Source organism: Dendrobates tinctorius, unplaced genomic scaffold, assembly GCF_039654945.1.
Source record: "Dendrobates tinctorius isolate UK_male_01 unplaced genomic scaffold, ASM3965494v1 ptg000054l, whole genome shotgun sequence".
NCBI lineage: Eukaryota > Metazoa > Chordata > Amphibia > Anura > Dendrobatidae > Dendrobates > Dendrobates tinctorius.
The window spans coordinates 15,312,501-15,335,385 of NW_027361722.1; the positions used below are offsets into that span (position 1 = coordinate 15,312,501).

The 22,885-nt window shown below is 47.6% G+C and overlaps 1 protein-coding gene across 3 annotated transcripts in view; it reads left to right on the forward strand.

Annotated features, from left to right (window-relative positions):
* The window catches only part of ILDR1 (immunoglobulin like domain containing receptor 1), a 51,341-nt gene extending 31,405 nt beyond the window's left edge, over positions 1-19,936 (forward strand). For all 3 annotated transcript variants that reach the window (XM_073577138.1, XM_073577137.1, XM_073577136.1), the window contains exons 4-8: positions 1,666-1,785; positions 2,297-2,443; positions 14,907-15,038; positions 15,160-15,947; positions 16,959-19,936. In XM_073577138.1, the coding sequence (XP_073433239.1) occupies positions 1,666-1,785; positions 2,297-2,443; positions 14,907-15,038; positions 15,160-15,947; positions 16,959-16,997 (1,226 nt within the window). In that variant the 3' untranslated portion in view covers positions 16,998-19,936. The remainder of the gene's footprint in view (positions 1-1,665; positions 1,786-2,296; positions 2,444-14,906; positions 15,039-15,159; positions 15,948-16,958) is intronic.
* Positions 19,937-22,885: the final 2,949 nt, after the last annotated feature.

The window sequence follows — 22,885 nt, forward strand, 5'->3', positions numbered from 1 at the left end:
AAGCAATTAATAAATTAAAATCTATAAATCTTTCCAGCTTCAGGAGCCATGGCAACAGAACTGATTAGTAATTAAGTTACCAGCGTTAACGACATCTCCGCGGTGGCAGGAAGCGGGCACTGCTAATAGTCACTCGCCTCGCAGGCAGATAAAGGTGTCAGGTTAATGATGGCTCTCTGGCCCCACCTGGTGGACAGACATGAAATTTGTCATTGTAAGGAAAGACTTTTGTGCAAAAATTAGTTCTTTTTTCATGTGCATCTGCAAGGCACCTTGTGAATTTAGAGTTGTTTTTCAGGGTTTCCTTCACCAAAGTAATCCTTTTATTAGTAGGCTAAAAAGGGAAAACAATTAATGAGGCAAATTTGGTAAGCAGACGTCTGGAGCAAGCGGGATTATCAGAACTGGTCTATATAGAAAGTGGATGATTTTGTAGAAGGCATGATATTACTGATCCTGCGTTACATCCTGTATTATACCCCAGAGCAGAGCTGCACTCACTATTCTGCTGGTGCAATCACTGTGTACATACATTACATTACTGATCCTGAGTTACATCCTGTATTATACTCCAGAGCTGCACTCACTATTCTGCTGGAGCAGTCACTGTGTACATACATTACTGATCCTGAGTTACATCCTGTTTTATACCCCAGAGCTGCACTCACTATTCTGCTGGTGCAGTCACTGTGTACATACATTACTGATCCTGAGTTACATCCTGTATTATACTACAGAGCTGCACTCACTATTCTGCTGGGGCAGTCACTGTGTACATACATTACATTACATTACTGATCCTGAGTTAAATCCTGTATTATACTCCAGAGCTGCACTCACTATTCTGCTGGTGCAGTCACTGTGTACATACATTACTGATCCTGAGTTACATCCTGTATTATACTCCAGAGCTGCACTCAATATTCTGCTGGAGCAGTCACTGTGTACATACATTACATTACTGATCCTGAGTTACATCCTGTATTATACTCCAGAGCTGCACTCACTATTCTGCTGGTGCAGTCACTGTACATACATTACATTACTGATCCTGAGTTACATCCTGTATTATACTCCAGAGCTGCACTCACTATTCTGCTGGTGCAGTCACTGTGTACATACATTACATTACTGATCCTGAGTTATATTCTGTATTATACTCCAGAGCTGCACTCACTATTCTGCTGGTGCAGTCACTGTACATACATTACATTACTGATCCTGAGTTACATCCTGTATTATACTCCAGAGCTGCACTCACTATTCTGCTGGTGCAGTCACTGTGTACATACATTACATTACTGATCCTGAGTTACATCCTGTATTATACCCCAGAGCTGCACTCACTATTTTGCTGGTGGAGTCACTGTGTACATACATTACATTACTGATCCTGAGTTACATCCTGTATTATACTCCAGAGCTGCACTCGCTATTCTGCTGGTACAGTCACTGTGTACATACATTACATTACTGATCCTGAGTTACATCCTGTATTATACTCCAGAGCTGCACTCACTATTCTGCTGGTGCAGTCACTGTGTACATACATTACATTACTGATCCTGAGTTACATCCTGTATTGTACTCCAGAGCTGTACTCACTATTCTGCTGGTTGGGGTCACCAGTCCTGTAATACGACCCTGATTCTCTTTTCTATCTAGAAGCCGACCTGGTCATCAATGAAGTCATGTGGTGGGATCATGGCGTCTATTACTGCACTGTGGAGGCTACAGGAGACTCCTCCGGAGATCCGGATAAGGAAGTGAAGCTGATCGTCTTGCGTAAGTTTTACACTTGGTGACGAGTGAAACGTTCTGATGGAGATGGCCGAGTGCTGCATTTCTCTATCTCTGGCAGGTCCATCGACGATGGGCGGCCATCATCCATGTTAATGGCACATTTCAGAGCATCATTCTTGGAATCTGGGGGTCTCGGCAGTTCAACCCCTGGCGATCAGTAGATTCTCACATGGTCTTTGCGTAGAAGAAAATTTCATAATATGGGAGCAACCTTTTTTATTACTGCACTCATTTCATTATTTTAGTTGCTTCCAGAGCTGCATTCAGTTTTCTTCATAATGATACTTTCATGAATCGCACGTCTAATGGAAGAGCCTAATAGCAGAGCAACAATGAGCAGGCGCCGAACAATAAGGGCAGGTAGAATCATGTGAACTCTGTATGCAGAATTCTGAATGCAGCTGGGAGAATGAGACCTGATGCGTATGGCACCAATTACTGAATATTCCGTGTGTACACCTCCGGATTGCCTTGATGTCCGTTTTTTCCGCAGATTGGCTGACTGTGCTGTTCATCGTCCTGGGGGGATTGTTACTAATCCTCCTCTTATCCATATGCTGGTGCCAGTGTTGCCCTCAATGTTGCTGCTGCTATGTCCGCTGCCCATGTTGCCCAACTAAATGCTGCTGTCCGGAAGAAGGTATTGTACCATGCTACTGCCATTAACTTTGCTTCTCTGAAAACGCATACCTGTGTGTCCATGTACATAGCCGGTGGTTACGCCTCTCAATGTTAACGCCCACATGAGCATTGTAGACCCATCTACAGTGCAGATCAGTCTGCTACCACAATGTACACTGCTCAAAAAAAGAAAGGGAACATTTAAACAACAGAATCTAACTCCAAGTAAATCAAACTTCTGTGAAATCAAACTGTCCACTTAGGAAGCAACACTGATTGACAATCATTTTCACATGCTGTTGTGCAGATGGAAATTATTGGCAATTATCAAGACACCCTCAATACAGGAGTGGTTCTGCAGCTGGGGACCACAGACCACATCTCAGTACCAATGCTTTCTGGCTGATGTTTTGGTCACTTTTGAATGTTGGTTGCGCTTTCACACTCCTGATAGCATGAGACGGACTCTACAGCCCACACGTGGCTCAGGTAGTACAGCTCATCCAGGATGGCACATCAATGCGAGCTGTGGCAAGAAGGTTTGCTGTGTCTCAGCGTAGTGTCCAGAGGCTGGAGGCACTACCAGGAGACGTGGAGGGTCCGTAGGAGGGCAACAACCCAGCAGCAGGACTGCTCCCTTAGCCTTTGTGCAAGGAGGAACAGGAACAGCACCGTCTGCACAAACTGTTAGAAACCGACTCCATGAGGATGGTCTGAGTGCCCAATGTCCACAGATGGGGGTTGTGCTCACAGCCCAACACCATGCAGGACAATTGGCATTTGCCACAGAACACCAGGATTGGCAAATTCACCACTGGCGCCCTCTGCTCTTTACAGATGATAGCAGCTTCACACTGAGCACATGTGACAGACGTGACAGAGTCTGGAAACGCTGTGGAGGGTAATCTGCTGCTTGCAACATTCTTCAGCATGACCGGTTTGGCAGTGGGTCAGTAATGGTGTGGGGTGGCATTTCTTTGGAGGGCCGCACAGCCCTCCATGTCCTCGCCAGAGGTAGCCTGACTGCCATTAGGTACCGAGAGGAGATCCTCAGACTCCTTGTGTGACCATATGCTGATGGGGTTGGCCCTGGGTTCCTCCTAATGCAGCACAATGCCAGACCCCATGTGGCTGGAGTGTGTCAACAATTCCTGCAAGATGAAGGCATTGAAGCTATGGACTGGCCCGACTGTTCCCCAGACCTGAATCCGTTTAAGCTCATCTGGGACATCATGTTTCGTTGCACCACAGACTGTGCACGAGTTGGAGGATGCTTTAGTCCAGGTCTGGGAGGACATCCCTCAGGAGACCATCCGCCGCCTCATCAGAAGCATGTCCAGGCGTTGTAGGGAGGTCATACAGGCACATGGAGGCCACACACAATACTGAGCATCTTTTTGACTTGTTTTAAGGACATTACATTCCACTTTAATTTTGTGTGTGACTCCAAATCCAGGCCTCCATTGGTTAATGAATTTGATTTCTATTGATGATTTTTGTGTGATTTTGTTGTCAGCACATTCAACTTTTTACAGAACAAAGTATTCAATGAGAATATTTCATTCATTCAGATCTAGGATGTGTTATTTGAGTGTTCCCTTTATTTTTTTGAGCAGTGTAGTTTACGTATGGTCGATGAGACTCCAGAGCTGCATTTACAGCTAATTCAGTGTATGGAGAGATTTGACTAAGAAGCTGGGAGATAATACACAAGATAAAAAATTGTGAAAGGAACTTCCCCTTACTCTAAACCTACAGCTTCACAAGCAGGGGACATCCCCTGAGCTCTAAACCTGCAGCTCCACAAGCAGGGGACATCCCCTGAGCTCTAAACCTGCAGCTCCACAAGCAGGGAACATCCCCTGAGCTCTAAACCTGCAGCTCCACAAGCAGGGAACATCCCCTGAGCTCTAAACCTGCAGCTCCACAAGCAGGGAACATCCCCTGAGCTCTAAACCTGCAACTCCACAAGCAGGGAACAGCCATTTAATTCTGAACTTGTAGCTTGACAAGTATGGAATAACTTTTGAGACATCAGTTTTTCAAGCAGGGAACATCTACTGAGTTCTAAACCTAAAAATAACAAAGACAGAAAAATAATGATTAAATACCCTGCAGTAAGTAAATAAGCAGCATAGTGCAAGAAAATAATATACGGTACTTGGTTAACATGTTTTTTAATGATTAAAAAGAAAATGCAAAAGCCATCCTACCACTCTATGGTGACCATAATTTTAACTCTAATATTAAAAACCTTACTGTTTTAAGTGACATGCATGTGGATACGGGCTGAGAAGGACTGGGCCCAACTAGTGGGCACACAGCCATGGGGAACTGTTATGAAAGAGTCACCGAGGAGGAAAAAACAAAATGCAAGCTAAGCCCAGAAAACCGGAGAGGTTGGTAACTAGCGGATTGCAGACCTCTGATCCTATCCACACAACTAGCAGTAGCCGTGGAGCGTGCCTACGGTGGTCCTAGACGCCTCGTCATGGCCGGAGAACTAAATAAGCCTAAAGAAAGAAAGGGAAAATCTAAACTGCCCCAGAGCAGACCCCAAAGCAATAGACAGCCCCCAACATGTATTGTCGGTGAAACAAGATGAAAACACAAACACCGATAGAAAGATAGGCTGAGCAAACGATGGGGCCCTCGCTAACTAGAAAGGACAGGAAAGAAAAGCTGCTGTCTGCAATCACGCAAAAAACCCTGCCAAAAAGAATGTCCAACACGTCTGATAGAAAAAGTCCCTGAAGTCGCTAGACTTAAATTCCCTATATCAGCACTCAGGTATATTCTGAAGACAGAGCAAAAGAGATCAACTGATCAGAGACAAAATGGGGGTTCAGCCCAGTCCCAGCCAGGGCTGGCTGAACACAAAAACTAAGTAAACCAGACGAAAACTCATATGAACAATAGCAGAGAAAACTTAGCTTTAAGAAGGCAGAAACTAAACTGGAAACCAGAAGCCACAGTCAGGAGAAATCACCAGCAAGAAACGAGGGAGTAGGCTGCCTTAAATCCAATCAGAAATTCCTGATGTCCAATCACAGTCCTCTTCCTCAGGTGGCCGGTCTCTGCCATTTAGATCAGCTTCATTACCTTCCTTCACCAACAGAGGGAGTCCAGATAGAGAACTCACTACTCCTCTGTCAGCGCAGCCAGCTCCATAACCCTCACCAGAAGCCAGAGGCAAACCTGAAAATGAGCTCACAACAGGGAACTACATCAATATAATGCCTAGCTCAAGAGAAAGCCAACCACATCTTTATATGCACATGATGCAAACAGACTACAGCCACTAGTTGGGCCCAGTCCTCCACCTCTTATCCACATGCATGTCACCTGACGACAAATGGTAAGGTTTTTAATATTAGAGATAGGACTGTCCCAGTTACGGCCACCATGAAGTGGTGGGATGGCTTTTGCATTTTTTTTTTTTTTTTTTTCCATCAAAAAAAATGTTGACTAAGTACCATATATTATTTTCTCCTTCGTCTCATTGGGGGACACAGAGACTGTGGTGTGTGCTACTGCCTTCTGGAGGCCGACACTAAGTATACAAAAAACAAGTTAGCTCCTCCTCCGCCGCATACACCCTCGCCCCGATAGCGGGTGGAAACCAGTTTTTGCTTAGTGTCTGATGGAGGCACACGCAGTCTGGATCTCTCCAGACTATTTTTTTTTTTTTTTCTCTCGCTATGAAGAGGAGACAGGGGCGACGGACCCTATTGAAAGGGTCCGATCTCCCCAAACCATCAACGGGCGAGCACGCGCGAGTATTGCCTCCGCGTATCCTTTCCCGCACCGAGGGACATCTCTGGGACTTTTCCCTAGACATCTATTTTTCTTTTTTATTTTGTGAAGATAAGACAGGGGCAACGCATCCTATTGAAAGGATCCGATTTCCCCAAACCAGCAACGGGCGACCACGTGCGAGTGTCCCTCCACGTTTCCTCTCCCGCGATGTGGGACATTATGCCAGACTTAGCCCTGTCCACCCCTAAGTATCGAAACCATGGGCTTGCACAGAGGCACAAGACTAGTCTGTGCGGCCCCCACTGCTCCACCAACGCATGACGGCGGTGCTGCATGGCGGCGGACGGTCCCTCTCCTCGCCCAGACAAGGCGGACGGAGCTAGGGTGCCTGCACTGTCCGAAGATGGATACCCAGGGGTGGGATTCAGCGAGTTCTCCCCGGTTCGGTGGAACCGGTTGTTAAAAAAGCAGCCGGTTCCCCGAACCGGGGAGATCCAGAGCCGCGATCCGGTCCTGCAGGCAAGGAGGGAGGCGGAGGAGAGGAGGACTATCTTGCTCAGCCTCTGCAGCGCTGGAGTGGATACCGCACAGCGCGGGCTGGCGCATTGATATAACGCACAGGCACATGAGTCACGTGATGTCGTGCTCTGTCTGCTGCTGAGTCCAGGACAGACAGAGCACGACACAGCACACCCCGGCGGCGCGCACAGTGCGCAGTGATTCATTTCTGGTGCTGAGGCAGATGCAGTGCGTGCGGCTGTTGTTGGCGGGTAAATCTGGAGGAGCTCGCTGGAGGAGTTACTACCGCCGCTGCCCAGTGAGCTGCCTGAGCCTGCCCTCAGCCCCTGGAGGACACTAGTCTGTGTGTGTGTATGGTACACAACACAGGCCAACACCAGGTCAGTTGTTTTGATATTCTGTATGTGCATTGCTGCTGCCTATTGGGGGCCTGTGTGTGCTGTGCTGCCTACTAGGGACCTGTGCAGTGTGCCTGCGTAATGGGGACCTGTGCCTGCCTATTGGGGACCTGTGCCTGCCTTGTAGGGAACAATCCTGCCTATTGTGGACCTGTGCCTGCCTATTGTGGACCTGTGCCTGCCTATTGGGGACCTGTGCCTGCCTATTTGGGGACCAATGCTGCCTATTGGAGACGTGTGCTGCCTATAGGGAACAATGCTGCCTTTTGGGGACCAATGCTGCCTTTTGGGGACCTGTGCACTGTTCTGATCTCATTCCAATTTATTTTATTTTTTTTCAACTGTTTGACTGCGCCCCTACCTGTATATATTTGAGGAAAAGGTGCGTGTAAATGGGTATGGCTTTAAATGGGTGTGGCTTAAAATGGGTGTGGCTTTCCTACACACAAACACAGAACCTGTTGTTAAAAATTTGAATCCCACCACTGTGGATACCTCATGACCTCAGGGCAGGTATGGATGTGCGGGGAGGGCCCCTGGGCAGCGACAGGCTCCAGGCTAGCGCCTGCTTAGGGAAAGAGCAGGTCAGCGCAGTCCGTATGCCCCAGCAACTCAGGTGCTGGAGCTGCAGAGTTTGCATAGGGCTGTGATCAGCAGCCATTTCCCTCCGTCCTCCCTTCTCCCCCTCCTCTTCCCTCCTTCCTCCCATACCTGTAGCCCGGTATGTGTGGATATCCCTCGCCAGGGGAGATGCCAGCGGTGGAAGGGAGAGCGCTTCAGGGGGGTACCGGCGGGATCGCCAGGATGGCGCGCCCATGCACGGGTGGGCGGGCAGTGTCCAAACTTAGCCTGCGGCTTCGGCCTAGGCCGAGGGGGGGGAAGGCCTGCCCCCCGACGTGACGTCATACCCGGCGCCGCCCCCAGGTCCAGGGCGGTCGCTGGATAAAATTGAGACCCCGGCTTCAGAACAGGGTAGGCCAGCATTCGCAGCCTACCCAGAGAGGAAGTAACAGCCAGAATCAGGAGCGCGGGGAGACACGAGGAGCCGGGTAAGTGCGACCCCGTCCCGGAGCCACACTAGGGCAGGTTACCCTCCTTCTCCTCATTTTCCTTAAGCCTTAGAGAAAAAAAAAAAGGGAGAGAGAGAAAATTGGCCTTTTTCAGCAGTATGTCTGGGAAAGGGAAAAAGCACACGTCCTTTTATACCGCATGCGTTTCCTGTGGGGTTGTGTTCCCGCGAGCGCAGTCTATTAAGTTATGTGGAAGCCTATAGTTCCGAACGCGCCCAGGAGCCCTCCCCTCCAACGGAGCCTAGAGGTCCGGATCCCCCGGAATGGGCGTTATCACTTTCTCGGTCTATGGCTTCGCTTACGAAGGCGATTTGAGACCCTTCAGGCCCCGGATAGGGGTAGAGATGACGGCTCGCCTGTTTGGGAGGGTTCATCCACCTCACAAGGGCCGCCGGCCTGCAGGGGCCGCACTCTCTCTAAGCAGACGTACAGGGAGAGAACCCATATGGCGTCTCCGGGCCCCTCCGGTCCTTTGGCATCCGTGAGTGCGGCGTCTCGCTCACCGTCCCCATTTTCTGGGAACGAGCAGAGTTCGGATGAGGACATGCAGGAATCCTTGGACCTGGATACCCCGGGGTGTCGGGAAATGGTAGACCGTCTCATTGAAGCTGTCAATCAGACTCTGGGTATTGAGGAGGATGTCTCCCTAACCGCAGGGCATAAAATATCTCTTAAAAAGGCCAGGCGACCACATAGTGTTTAGCACTCATCCAGAGTTCGAGGACATGGTGCAGCGGCACAGGGAACGTCCAGACAAGGCGTTTTTCGGGACAAAGAACGCTAGAGACGAGATACCCGTTTGCACCAGAGCTCTGTAAGAGATGGGCGGAATCTCCGATTGTGGATCCCCCAGTGTCACGCCTGGCCACAAGATCAGTGTTGTCAGTGCCTAGTGGTTCTTCCATTAAGGACCCCACGGATCGGCTCATAGAAGGTTTAGCACGTTCGGTGTATGAGGCATCGGGGTCAGCGCTTTTGCCTTCATTTGCGGCAACATGGGTGGCCAAAGCCATGATGTCATGGTCAGAGTCTTTGAATAGAGTCCTACAGGATAGAGACTTACCGATAGAGGTGTCTGAGATAGTCACCCGCCATCGCGATCTGATTTGCTATCTAATTAATGCATCCTTGGATGCGGCTAATTGCGCGGCACTAGCGGCGGCAAACGCTATCGCCATTAGGAGAGCCTTGTGGCTAAGGCTATGGCGGGCTGATTCAATTTCTAAGAAATCGTTAACTTCCCTGCCGTATCAGGGTAACCGACTATTTGGAGAGGGATTAGGCAAAACTCATTTCGGATGCCACAGGGGGAAAGAGCAGTTTTCTCCCACAGCAGAAGATTAGATTGCCTTTTCGTCAACCGCAGGCGCGCTTTCGAGCATTTTGCACTCCCGGATGGGCAACAGCGGCCAGTTCTGCCGCCCCAGCTCGCTACAACCAAGACAGAGAGCGTCAGGTCACGTATAAAGCCAACCCGCTGGGTAGGATGCGGGGCCGACCGCCCAGGTCAAGGGGGGGCCAGGTCCCAGAGGCCCTCAGCAAAATGACTCGAGGCATCAGGTACCCGAAGACAGCAGAGTAGGCGGACATCTGCTCAGGTTCTGCCACGTCTGGGTCAAGTTGGCACACGACGCATGGGTGGCGGAATTAGTCTCATCCGGGTATACAATAGATTTTATCGGACATCCTCCAAGACTATTTTTTCCTTCCCGGCTTCCCAAATCGGAATCCCGGGCAGAGGCGTTGCTAGGGGCCATCAGGAGTCTTCAGTGCAACGGGGTCATTGTCCCGGTACCAGAGGGCGAAAAGACTCAGGGATTTTATTCCAATCTGTTTGCGGTCCCCAAGAAGGACGGAACAGTGAGACTGGTTCTGGACCTAAAGCTCCTGAACAGGTTCATCAGAGTCAGGCACTTTCGGATGGAATCCCTCCGGTCAGTGATATCGGCAATGGAGCAGGGAGAATATTTGGCCTCAATCGATGTCCAGGATGCCTACCTGCACATCCCTATTTTTCCCCCGCATCAAAAGTTCCTTCGGTTTGCAATAGATGGTCGGCATTTCCAAGTTGTGGCTCTACCGTTCGGGTTAACCACGGCTCCCAGGATATTCACGAAGGTAATGGCGGTCGTCATGGCCATTTTTCATTCTCGGGGCATAATGTTTTTGCCGTACTTAGACGACCTCTTAGTAAAGGGTCCGTCTTTTCGGGCGTGCGAGGAAAATGTCAGCATCACGCTGGATACCCTATCTCGCCTAGGATGGTTGATCAACGGGAAGAAGTCATCCCTTACCCCAGCTCAGAGGATTCTATTCGTAGGGATGATTTTCGACACTTCCCGAGGGTTGGTAATTCTCCCTCAGGACAAGGCCCGGGTGCTCCGGCAGGGAGTTCGGAGTCTTCAACAACCAGGCCCTCACACTATTCGATACGGGATGAGGGTTCTAGGGAGGATGGTAGCGGCAATAGAAGCGATTCCGTTTGCTCAATTTGCTCAATTCTTCGTCCCCTGCAGCACGCTCTCTTGACAGCTTGGGACAGGAGTCCGTTCTCCCTCGGTCTTCAGTGCAGGTTGTCCTCTCAAGTCCGACGAACACTTCAGTGATGGACGCGCGACTCCTCTCTTCTTCAGGGGAAACCCTTTCCCCCAGACCAATGGTTGGTGATCACGACCGACGCGAGTCTTCTCGGTTGGGGAGCGGTGTTTCGCCATTCACTGTCCTATTAAGGGAATAGAAGAATCCAGGATATCTATAAACAGAAAGATAGTGAGGAAACACTTAGCTAACCTAAATGTATTCAAGTCTCCAGGTCCAGATGAATTACACCCCAGAGTACTGAAGGAGATAGCAGTAGAAATTTTTGAACCCCTCTCCATAATCTTTGAAAATTCTTGGAGAACAGGAGAAGTGCCAGAAGACTGGAGAAGAGCAAATGTTGTTCCTATCTTCAAAAAGGGGAAGAAGGTGGACCCAGGCAACTATAGGCCGGTGAGTCTGACTTCTATACCAGGAAAGATCTTTGAACAAATTATTAAACAACATGTATGTCAATACCTGGATAAGAATGAAGTGATTAAACAGAGTCAGCATGGGTTTGTAACTAATAAGTCATGTCAGACTAATTTAATTTCCTTCTATGATGGTATTACTGATTGGGTGGATCAAGGAAATGCTGTAGATATAGTATATCTTGACTTCAGCAAAGCATTTGACAAAGTCTCTCATACAATCCTTATTGAAAAAATGACTAAGTATGGAATGGACAAGGCAACTGTTAGGTGGATTCATAACTGGCTTAGTGATTGGACCCAAAGAGTGGTCGTAAATGGCTGCACATCCAGTTGGAAGAATGTCTCAAGTGGGGTACCACAGGGCTCTGTCCTGGGCCCTGTATTGTTCAACATCTTTATCAACGATTTAGATGAAGGAATTGAGGGTAAACTGATTAAATTTGCTGATGACACAAAGCTAGGAGGGATAGCTAATACTAGAGAAGAGAGAGAGAGGATTCAAAAAGATTTAAATAAACTGGAGAAGTGGGCAGCAACTAACAGAATGGTTTTTAACAGGGAGAAATGCAAAGTACTACATCTGGGCAATAAAAATGAAAAAAGCATATATAGAATGGGAGGAATAGGGCTAAGTGACAGCACATGTGAAAAAGACTTGGGTATACTAATAGATCACAGACTGAATATGAGTCAACAGTGTGATGCAGCAGCAAAAAAGGCAAATGCAATTCTAGGATGTATTAACAGAAGCATACAGTCTAGATCACGTGAAGTAATTATTTCCCTCTACTCCTCTTTGGTCAGACCTCATCTCGAATATTGTGTCCAATTTTGGGCACCACATTTTAAAAAAGACATCAACAAACTGGAGCAAGTTCAGAAAAGAGCGACCAGAATGGTGACCGGTCTGCAAACCCTGTCTTATGAGGAAAGGTTGCAGGATTTGGGAATGTTTAGTTTGCAAAAGAGAAGACTGAGAGGAGACTTAATAGCTGTCTACAAATATCTAAAGGGCTGTCACATTGTAGAAGGATCAACTTTATTCTCATTTGCACAAGGAAAGACTAGAAGCAATGGGATGAAGCTGAATGGGAGGAGACACAGATTAGATATTAGAAAAAACTTTTTGACAGTTAGAGTGATCAATGAGTGGAACAGGCTGCCACGAGAAGTGGTGAGTTCTTCTTCAATGGAAGTCTTCAAACAGAGGCTGGACAGACATCTAACTGGGATGATTTAGCGAATCCTGCTTTGAGCAGGGGGTTGGACCAGATGGCCCAGGAGGTCCCTTCCAACTCTATGATTCTATGATCACACGGCCCAGGGGCAGTGGTCGCCCCAAGAGGCTCATCTCCCAATCAACTTGTTGGAGATTCGAGCGGTGCGGTTGGCGTTGCAGCATTTTCAGCACTGGCTAGCAGGACGCCCAGTCCGGGTTCAGTCAGACAATGCCACGGCAGTGGCGTACGTGAATCACCAGGGAGGCACGCGCAGCAGGGCAGCCATGCGCGAGATAGAGCATGTACTCCGTTGGGCCGAGAGGCACCACTCGGTAATCTCAGCAGTTCACATACCAGGCGTGGAAAATTGGGCAGCAGATTTCCTAATTCGGCAGGGTGTCGTGGCCGGGGAATGGTCCCTGCACCCCGAGGTCTTCCAGCAGATTTGCCAACGGTGAGGGACTCCGGACATGGATCTGATGGCCTCGAGGGAGAACGCCAAAGTGGGCAGGTTTGTCGCTTGGTCCCAGGACCCGCGAGCAATCGCAGTGGATGCATTGGTCCTTCCATGGAACCAGTTTCGGCTCCCATACCTGTTTCCTCCTCTGCCGCTTCTCCCGAGGGTCATCAGAAAGATCAAGACAGAGAGGGTCCCGGCAATTCTACTGGCCCCGTCGAGCTTGGTACGCGGATCTAGTACAGCTCCTCAGACGTGCCGTGGCGTCTACCGGAACGGCCAGACTTACTGTCTCAGTGGCCGATCTGCCACCTGAACTTAGGGGCCCTGTGTTTGACGGCATGGCCGTTGAATCTTGGATTCTGACCCAGGCGGGGTTTGGACGTGAGGTGGTTGCTACAATGGTTAGCGCCCGGAAGCCGGCCTCGGCGAGGGTTTATCATAACACTTGGAAGGTTTTCTTTCTCTGGTGTCGAGAGCACGGGGTTGCGCCTTTGTCCTTCTCGGTTCCCAACATCCTGGCTTTTTTGCAGTCAGGCCTAGACGCAGGTTTGGCCCCGAGTTCCCTGAGGAGGCAGATATCGGCCTTGTCTGTCCTTTTCCAGCGAAAGATCGCTACCAATATGCAGGTCAAGACATTCATTCAGGGGGTCTCTCATTTGGTGCCCCCCTTTAGGGCGCCCATAGACGCTTGGGACCTTAACCTGGTTCTGGGTGTCTTGCAGGAAGACTCCTTTTGAGCCATTGCAAGAGGTCTCATTGTCATACCTTTCCAGAAAGGTTGTATTTTTGGTAGCTGTAACTTCCATTACGCGGGTCTCTGAGTTGGCAGCCCTATCTTGTAGAGCTCCGTTTCTGACTTTTTTTTTTTTTTTTAAGGATAAGGTAGTCCTTAGACCACCGCCGCCATTTCTGCCGAAGGTTGTGTCCTCTTTCCATATTAATGAGGACATTGTTTTGCCTTCATTTTGTCCAGCTCCAGTACACAGAGTAGAAAAGGCGCTCCACACGTTGGACCTAGTAAGGGCCCTCAGGAGGCATGTGTCAAGGACAGCACCTTTTCGCCAGACAGACTCGTTGTTTGTGATTCCCGAAGGGCGCAGGAAGGGGCTCGCAGCCTCGCGGTCGACCATAGCCAGATGGATTCGCCTAACTATTCAAGAGGCTTACCGTATTAGAGGCACGCCGATTCCAACAGGTAATGGAGCGCACTCTACTCGGGCAGTGGGCGCCTCTTGGGCGCTTCGGCACCAGGCTTCGGCAGAGCAAGTATGCAAGGCGGCAACCTGGTCAAGCCTGCACACGTTTTCGAAACATTATAATGTGCATACTCAGACTTCGTCAGATGCGAGCCTGGGTAGGAAAATTCTCCAGGCAGTAGTGGCACACCTTTAAATAGGGGGGCATGCGGTTTGCATCGGTGAGTTGCTCCCAACCAGGGACTGCTTTAGAACGTCCCACAGTCTCTGTGTCCGCCAATGAGATGAAGGAGAAACATGGATTTTTGTGAGTACTCACTGTGAAATCCTTTTCTCCGAGACGCTCATTGGGGGACACAGCACCCACCCTGATAGCCAGTTGGCTCTTGTTTATTTGATTAGTGTAATTCTTGGTTTATTATTGGGTGGTCCTTTTTTCAGACATATGATTTTCTGCGGTAAGGCTAATTCGCTTTTATGTTCTCCTACTGCTTTTGCACTAAACTGGTTTCCACCCGCTATCGGGGCGAGGGTGTATGCGGCGGAGGAGGAGCTAACTTGTTTTTTGTATACTTAGTGTCGGCCTCCAGACAGCAGTAGCATACCACAGTCTCTGTGTCCCCCAATGAGCGTCTCGGAGAAAAGGATTTTACGGTGAGTACTCACAAAAATCCATGTTTCATGCACTGTGCTGTTTATTTACTGCAGGTTATTTAATCATTATGTTTCTGTCTTTGTGCTTTTTTTTCTGTTCAGTGGCCGGTGTGAACGTGCGCTTACACGCTGCATGCACATGAGTTTATATCCCAGTTCATACCTTTTGTTGTTTTTATTTCTGTCTCGCAGCTATTGCTCGCCACCGATATATGAAGCAAGCTCAGGCCCTCGTCCCATGGATGATGGAGAAACCTTTCTATGCCGGAGCCGACCGCGGCTCACAGCATTCATCCTATCAGCTCAACCCTTTGCTCCAGAGAGGTGGGTACGGACTGCACGGTCTCATGTCTGAAGTTTGGCCCTTTTATGTATTTTTACTTTCTTTCTTTCCATTATACCGTTCATGTATTTTTACTTTGTCTCTTTCCATTATATTTTGCAGACTTCTCCCAGCAGAGCAGCCTTCCCTTGGCCAGGCCGCCGAGCCACCCATCCCACAACATCCAAGTTCTGGATTTTCTAGAGAATGAAATAAAAAACTTAAACACGGCACAACCTCTAGCGGGGGGCGTCCATCACAGCGGAGCCAGCCATCACCCCAGCATGTTGTCATCCCTCAGTGAGATGGGGGTTGGGGTACGAGACGTAGAACGTAGAATTATTCAGCTCCCTCCCATAGTGGAGCATGTCGTTAACTCCCACAGGAGCAGCAATTCCTCACAGCATCGGAGGCACCATTCATGGGACCTTCTAGAGGCCGATCGGAGGAGGAATCGGTCACAGGACGACTCGAACTCTGACGACTGGCGAGAGCGGCAGAGAAGCGACCGGTCTCAGGGGTACAGGCGGGATCCTCCCATCGAAGGGCGTCCGAGGAGAGATCTCTCGCCCCCTCGTAGACGTGAACGAACCAGCCCCAGTGATGACTATGGCTATGAAGACCGCCGTGGTCGGTCCAACCACACCTCCGACAGGCAGAGGTCACCGGAGAGAGAGCAGAGATCCAGGAGGAGAGGAAGCCCTGAACGTTACACCCGTAGGCGGAGGAGTCACTCTCCACCGAGTGATCGCAACTCGTTGAGCTCTGATGACGAGAGTCACTACAGAGACAGAAGGGAGAGACGGACGCGGTCGTACGAGTGGCCTGAGGACAAACCGCCCAGCTACAAATCACTGGACATCACCACGGGGAAGAGCAAGAACCCAAGAATTGCTGCAGCCAGACAATCGGTAAGACATTGAGATAAATCCTACCCTCCCTCAAACGCTAATCATTAAACACTGATGGGTACAACGGCGCTGATAGATAAACACCTTTAAGAGACCCCCATTCCCAGAAAACCTTTATCCTACACCTTTGACACAAGAGGACAGCAGCAGAATAGGAGTGTGTTGATCTTGTGGTGGGCAGTAACCTTTCCCTTCATTAGATGACCTTATAGAGGACGAGACTGACTGTGTCCTGATGAGATGAGGAGGATGGAGACGAGTGGCAGCCCACAGACTGAGCAGCACAGAGTGTTTCAGGAGATAAAGGAGCTGATCTTTAAGAGGCAGTGAGGACAGACTGCGAGTGACAGGGGCGGCGATACAATTTAAGGAAAAGGATCGAGATAATATGAGGTCACTGACAGAGATTCATTACCAGGAGAAGCAGAAGCCTCAGCAGCGCAGAGTATTTCAGCAGATAAGGGAGCTGTTCTTTTGGAGCACTGTAGTAAAGGCAGGGCAGCGCCTTAATCTAATATGGGGGATATAGACTAGCTGAGGTACGTAACGGGAAATGCTGGGACCTCAGCAGCACAGAGTATTTACAGTATTTTAGCAGTAGGATTACACTGTCAAAATGATGTACAAGTAACATATTTGGTCCTGTCCTCCAAAAAAAGCAGTAAATTATTTTATGAGGAAAGGAGGGAGAAGCAGCTGCAGGTCAGACAGCAGGAAGTGTGATCAGCAGGTGGACACATCTGATTGGCTCAGCGTAAAGCTCAGCTGTGACATCACAGATAAATCCCGCCCACTCAGTAAGCATAACTGGGAAGATGACCACTTACTGACATCACCAGAGGAAAGGAAAAGGCCCCAATTCTGCAGCTCAAATCCCCATATCTCACTCTAACACTATATGTAATTACATGCAGCCTAAGGGGTGATGAGGAAGTAATTTGTGTAATTATTGGCGCCCCTTCAAGAAGAGTTTTGTACTTCTATCACAGTTCATAAATCTTTGTATTGTAGGATCGCAGCTCCAGGAGTGGAAGGAGCATGGTCATCTAACATGGAGTCACTGCCTAGATAGAGGTGGCATTGTCCTCGTCACACCCATGATGGGTACACCTTGGGCACCCGACGTGTCGTTACAAAGGACATGGCCATTCTGCGGTGCCGCTTCTGCTCATCTGTTCAGCAGAGACGTTCCTCTAGCGGGCGCCATGGTATATACAGTCCTGGGTGTTTGTCACCTACTGCTCTGAGGACCAAGACAACATGGCGACTTGTTGGATACGGCCGATGCTGGATGTGACCTTTTCTTAAGGGGGGACAGACCAAACGTCTCCTGATTAGACCCCAGTTTGCAATTTAGGAACCTGAATCCTGATAGTCCTTTTACACTGTGCCTTCTCCTACCCTTCTCCCACAGACCCTGTAAGACCATACGGAGAAGGATCCTCTGCCTTTCTTTGTCACGTGGAGGATTCATGAGCCATAATATAATACATAGTAGTTCATTCACTTTAATGGGTGCTGTTATGCTGAGTTTTTCCTGAAAATTTATATGGTCACCCAAACCACCCTACAATTATAAAGATCAAAGGATCGAGTGCTTGTGTGATGAGTGGGGTCTAAGCCTTATTATACACCAATGTAGATACCAGCTGTTACCCGCAATGTAGAAATGAGCCACACGACAATATAGGCTGTAACTAGTGATCAGTGCTAGGCAAGAAGTGTAATGTATGTACACCGTTACATCCTGCATTATACCCCATAGCTGCACTCACTATTCTGCTGGTGCAGTCACTGTGTACACACATTACATTACTGATCCTGAGTTACATCCCGTATTATACCCCAGAGCTGCGCTCACTATTCTGCTGGTGCAGTCACTGTGTACATACATTACATTACTGATCCTGAGTTACATCCTGTATTATACTCCAGAGCTGCACTCACTATTCTGCTGGTGCGGTCACTGTGTACATACATTACATTACTGATCCTGAGTTACATCCTGTATTATACTCCAGAGCTGCACTCACTATTCTGCTGGTGCAGTCACTGTGTACATACATTACATTACTGATCCTGAGTTACATCCTGTATTATACTCCAGAGCTGCACTCACTATTCTGCTGGTGCAGTCACTGAAACACAAAAAGAAAGCACAGAATAACAAATGTGCAAAAATACCCTGCAGTAAAAAATATGACAATAAATCAGCAAGTGCTGGTAAAAAGATGACAACAAATACAGGGTATTTAGTCGATATGTTTTTTTGCAAAAAAGTGTATACCAAGCCACTCCACCTCGTCAAGGTAACCCTTAATGGAGCAGTCCTTATCTAATGTATTTAAAACCTGTACATATGAAGTGTGTCCAAATGAACAGGATTAAGTGCCTAGTATGGGCACGTGGTGTAAGACGGCTCTTTATGTGCATGTCACACGAGAGGGGTGGGGTCTCTCAAACCATGCAGAAGCAAGGAAAAAAAATGGATTAAAAACACATGTGACATGCACAAATGTGAACAAGTCAGTCGGACAGTGTTCACACCACCCACTGACTGAAACACGAAAAGAAAGCACAGAATAACAAATGTGCAAAAATACCCTGCAGTAAAAAATATGACTATCAGCAAGTGCTGGTAAAAAGATGACAACAAATACAGGGTATTTAGTCGATTACTGATCCTGAGTTACCTCCTGTATTATACTCCAGAGCTGCACTCACAATTTTGCTGGTACAGTCACTTTGTACATAAATTGCTTATCCTGAACTGCTCTACTAAATAGTGAGGGTCAGTAATGTAATGTGTGTACACAGTGACTGCGCCAGCAAAATAGTGAGTGCAGCTCTGGAGTATAATACAGGATGTAATTCAGGATCAGTAATGTAATGTATGTACACAGTGACTACACCAGCAGAATAGTGAGTGCAGCTCTGGAGTATAATACAGGATGTAACTCAGGATCAGTAATGTATGTACACAGTGACTGCACCAGCAGAATAGTGAGTGCAGCTCTGGAGTAAAATACAGGATGTAACTCAGGATCAGTAATGTAATGTATGTACACAGTGATTGCACCAGCAGAATAGTGAGTGCAGCTCTGGAGTATAATACAGGATGTAACTCAGGATCAGTAATGTATGTACACAGTGACTGCACCAGCAGAATAGTGAGTGCAGCTCTGGAGTATAATACAGGATATAACTCAGGATCAGTAATGTAATGTATGTACACAGTGACTGCACCAGCAGAATAGTGAGTGCAGCTCTGGAGTATAATACAGGATATAACTCAGGATCAGTAATGTAATGTATGTACACAGTGACTGCTCCAGCAGAATAGTGAGTGCAGCTCTGGAGTATAATACAGGATATAACTCAGGATCAGTAATGTAATGTATGTACACAGTGACTGCACCAGCAGAATAGTGAGTGCAGCTCTGGAGTATAATACATGATGTAACTCAGGATCAGTAATGTATGTACATAGTGACTGTACCAGCAGAATTGTGAGTGCAGCTCTGAAGTATAATATATTAAGTAACTAAACAGTTATGTAATGCGGTGACAAAATGATCCAACGTTTTATATTTTTTTATAGATTAATTCTTTGTGTAAGCAGTTTTCACATGTTCCTGTGATATCCAGAGCTGCACTCACTATTCTGATGCTGCTCCGCTATAAAACATCTGGCCGTCCGTGTTTGTGGTGCCATGCAGCAGAGATCACCAGTCACCTGTCATACCCTGCAGCCGGTCTTTCTGAGAGTTTGTGGAGAACTTTGCTGACTTGTAAATGCAGCTCTGGGTGGGTGTGTGTGTGTGGGGGGGGGGGGGAAGGGAATATATTTTTTAATTTGATATTCTTATGACCAAATGTTAAATGTAAATATTGAGCGATTTTTGCCTTTTACAGTGAGGTTTCTTACCCCTGTGATGCTGAGGCCTCTGTAAAGATAACGTAGTGTAAATTAAAGCCTTTATACTGTGCTCGCTGCTCCTGTGTTCCTTTTTTATTCACTACCTGTAGCAGAGCTGAGCGCACAATTTGTGGTGCCGCACCATTTTACAGTAGACAGCAGCAATCAAAATTACTCTCCCCCCTCCCCCATTATAAGTTTCGATTGTTTGCAAATTTTTCTCTTGCTGCTTTTTGCAATAAACTAATGAAACAAGAACAATATAAAGAGCTGAACAACAAAAGGTAAAAGGTGGTTCCTCCATATCCACCACAAAGTGTTGGATTTGCTGACTCCTGCCATTTCGAGATTATTAATCCTTTTTATTACTCTAGCTTTTTTTTTATAACCAGTAATATTTTTTATTAAAGAATAATAAATACATATAAATGCAATAAAGTTTATAAAATACGAGTGCAAAAAAGTCCTACTGTCAGCACGGAAGAATGCACAGTGATGTAAATAAAAGTGTTATGTTTGCCACTTCGTCACAATGCCGAAAATATGTCTCCTTTAACTATAAGACCTACATCGGTCACAAAAAGAAAAATTTATAACTAGAATCCGGTGCCAACAGTCTGCCTGTAAATCTTTTGAATACCGGATGAGTTATCCACACAGGAAAAAAGTTTTGCCTTCCAGTCTCTTGTAAAGAATTTGTGTCTGCTCTCCATCAGATAACCCACTTCAGTTACCTGCCCACAGCAGGAGGTTGTATGATAAAGGGGGTCAGAGCTCTGTTTCATATACAATTTATGATGAAGCCATGTTTCAATCCTCAATATCATCGTGACGGGCTGATCGTTAGTATGACGACATCCAGGTCATCGGAGCTAGAAAACTTGATATATATTGCTAAGACCATGCTGTAACAAGTTTTTCTGTTAGGCTAGTTTCACACTAGCGTTTATGAGCGCAGCGACGGCCTGCGCACGGCCGCCGTTAAGCCCCGCCCCCTGCCGCGCCTCTGCCGGTAGCTCCGCCTACATGCGCCCTGCGTCCCCTATCTTTATCACTGGGGGCGCAGGCCGTGCGCAATATGCGTTTGGCGGCACATGCGTCCTTTTGACGGTGCGCCGACCTGCGCCAAACGCAACCTGCTGCAGTTTGGTTGCGCTGGCGCACTGTCAAAAAGGCGCATGCGCCGCCAAACGCATATTGCGCACGGCCTGCGCCCCCAGTGATAGGGGACGCAGGGCGCACGCAGCGTCATGCGCCGGTAGGCGGAGCTACCGGCGGAGCGCGCGGCAGGGGCGGGGCTTAGCTGAGGCCGTGCGCAGGCCGTTGCTGCGCTCATAAACGCTAGTGTGAAACTAGCCTTAGTGCATCGCTGACAGAGAGTAAAGCATAGGAATGCTCTTGCTTTGCTTTACAGGCGATCAGACTGCAAAAAAGTAAAAGTCTCATAGTGGGGCAAAGTAAAATAAAAAAAATCACAAAATAATATATTGTACCCGTAAATATTTTTATGGCAGTGTCCAGAACTACCCAACCTATAAAACTGTCCCACAAGTTAACCCCTTTAGTGAACATCACAAAAATAGAGGCAACAAACGATGTCTTATCATACCGACGAACAAAAAAGTCTAATAAACGCGATCACAAAGACAAATGTAAATAAAAATGGTACAGCTGAAAACGTCATCTTGTCCCGCAAAAAAACAAGCCACCATACAGCTTCATCAGTGGAAAAATAAAAAAAGTAATAGCTCTCAGAATAAAGCGATGCAAAAATAATTTTTCCTATAAAAGTTTTTTTTTTTTTGTGTAAAAGTGCCAAAACATTAAAAAAACTATAAATAAGGTGTGACAGATTACACGGGGAAAGGGGTGTGTCGACTTCACTCACCTCTGGGGAGAGAAGGACCCGGCAGGAAACTGCTCTCTGGTGCCACTACTTGCCCCAGGTCAGTCAGGGAACTGCACCGAGGGTAGATAGTCACAGCAAAGGCTTCCCTTATATGTACGAGTTATTGAGGCTCCCCCAGTGAGGGGGATATATATCCCCAGTCTAGACTGGGGATATATATATACAGTGGGGCAAAAAAGTATTTAGTCAGTCAGCAATAGTGCAAGTTCCACCACTTAAAAAGATGAGAGGCGTCTGTAATTTACATCATAGGTAGACCTCAACTATGGGAGACAAACTGCGAAAAAAAAATCCAGAAAATCACATTGTCTGTTTTTTTTTCATTTTATTTGCATATTATGGTGGAAAATAAGTATTTGGTCAGAAACAAGCAATCAAGATTTCTGGCTCTCACAGACCTGTAACTTCTTTAAGAGTCTCCTCTTTCCTCCACTCATTACCTGTAGTAATGGCACCTGTTTAAACTTGTTATCAGTATAAAAAGACACCTGTGCACACCCTCAAACAGTCTGACTCCAAACTCCACTATGGTGAAGACCAAAGAGCTGTCAAAGGACACCAGAAACAAAATTGTAGCCCTGCACCAGGCTGGGAAGACTGAATCTGCAATAGCCAACCAGCTTGGAGTGAAGAAATCAACTGTGGGAGCAATAATTAGAAAATGGAAGACATTCAAGACCACTGATAATCTCCCTCGATCTGGTGCTCCACGCAAAATCCGACCCCGTGGGGTCAGAATGATCACAAGAACGGTGAGCAAAAATCCCAGAACCACGCGGGGGGACCTAGTGAATGAACTGCAGAGAGCTGGGACCAATGTAACAAGGCCTACCATAAGTAACACACTACGCCACCATGGACTCAGATCCTGCAGTGCCAGACGTGTCCCACTGCTTAAGCCTGTACATGTCCGGGCCCGTCTGAAGTTTGCTAGAGAGCATTTGGATGATCCAGAGGAGTTTTGGGAGAATGTCCTATGGTCTGATGAAACCAAACTGGAACTGTTTGGTAGAAACACAACTTGTCGTGTTTGGAGGAAAAAGAATACTGAGTTGCATCCATCAAACACCATACTTACTGTAAAGCATGGTGGTGGAAACATCATGCTTT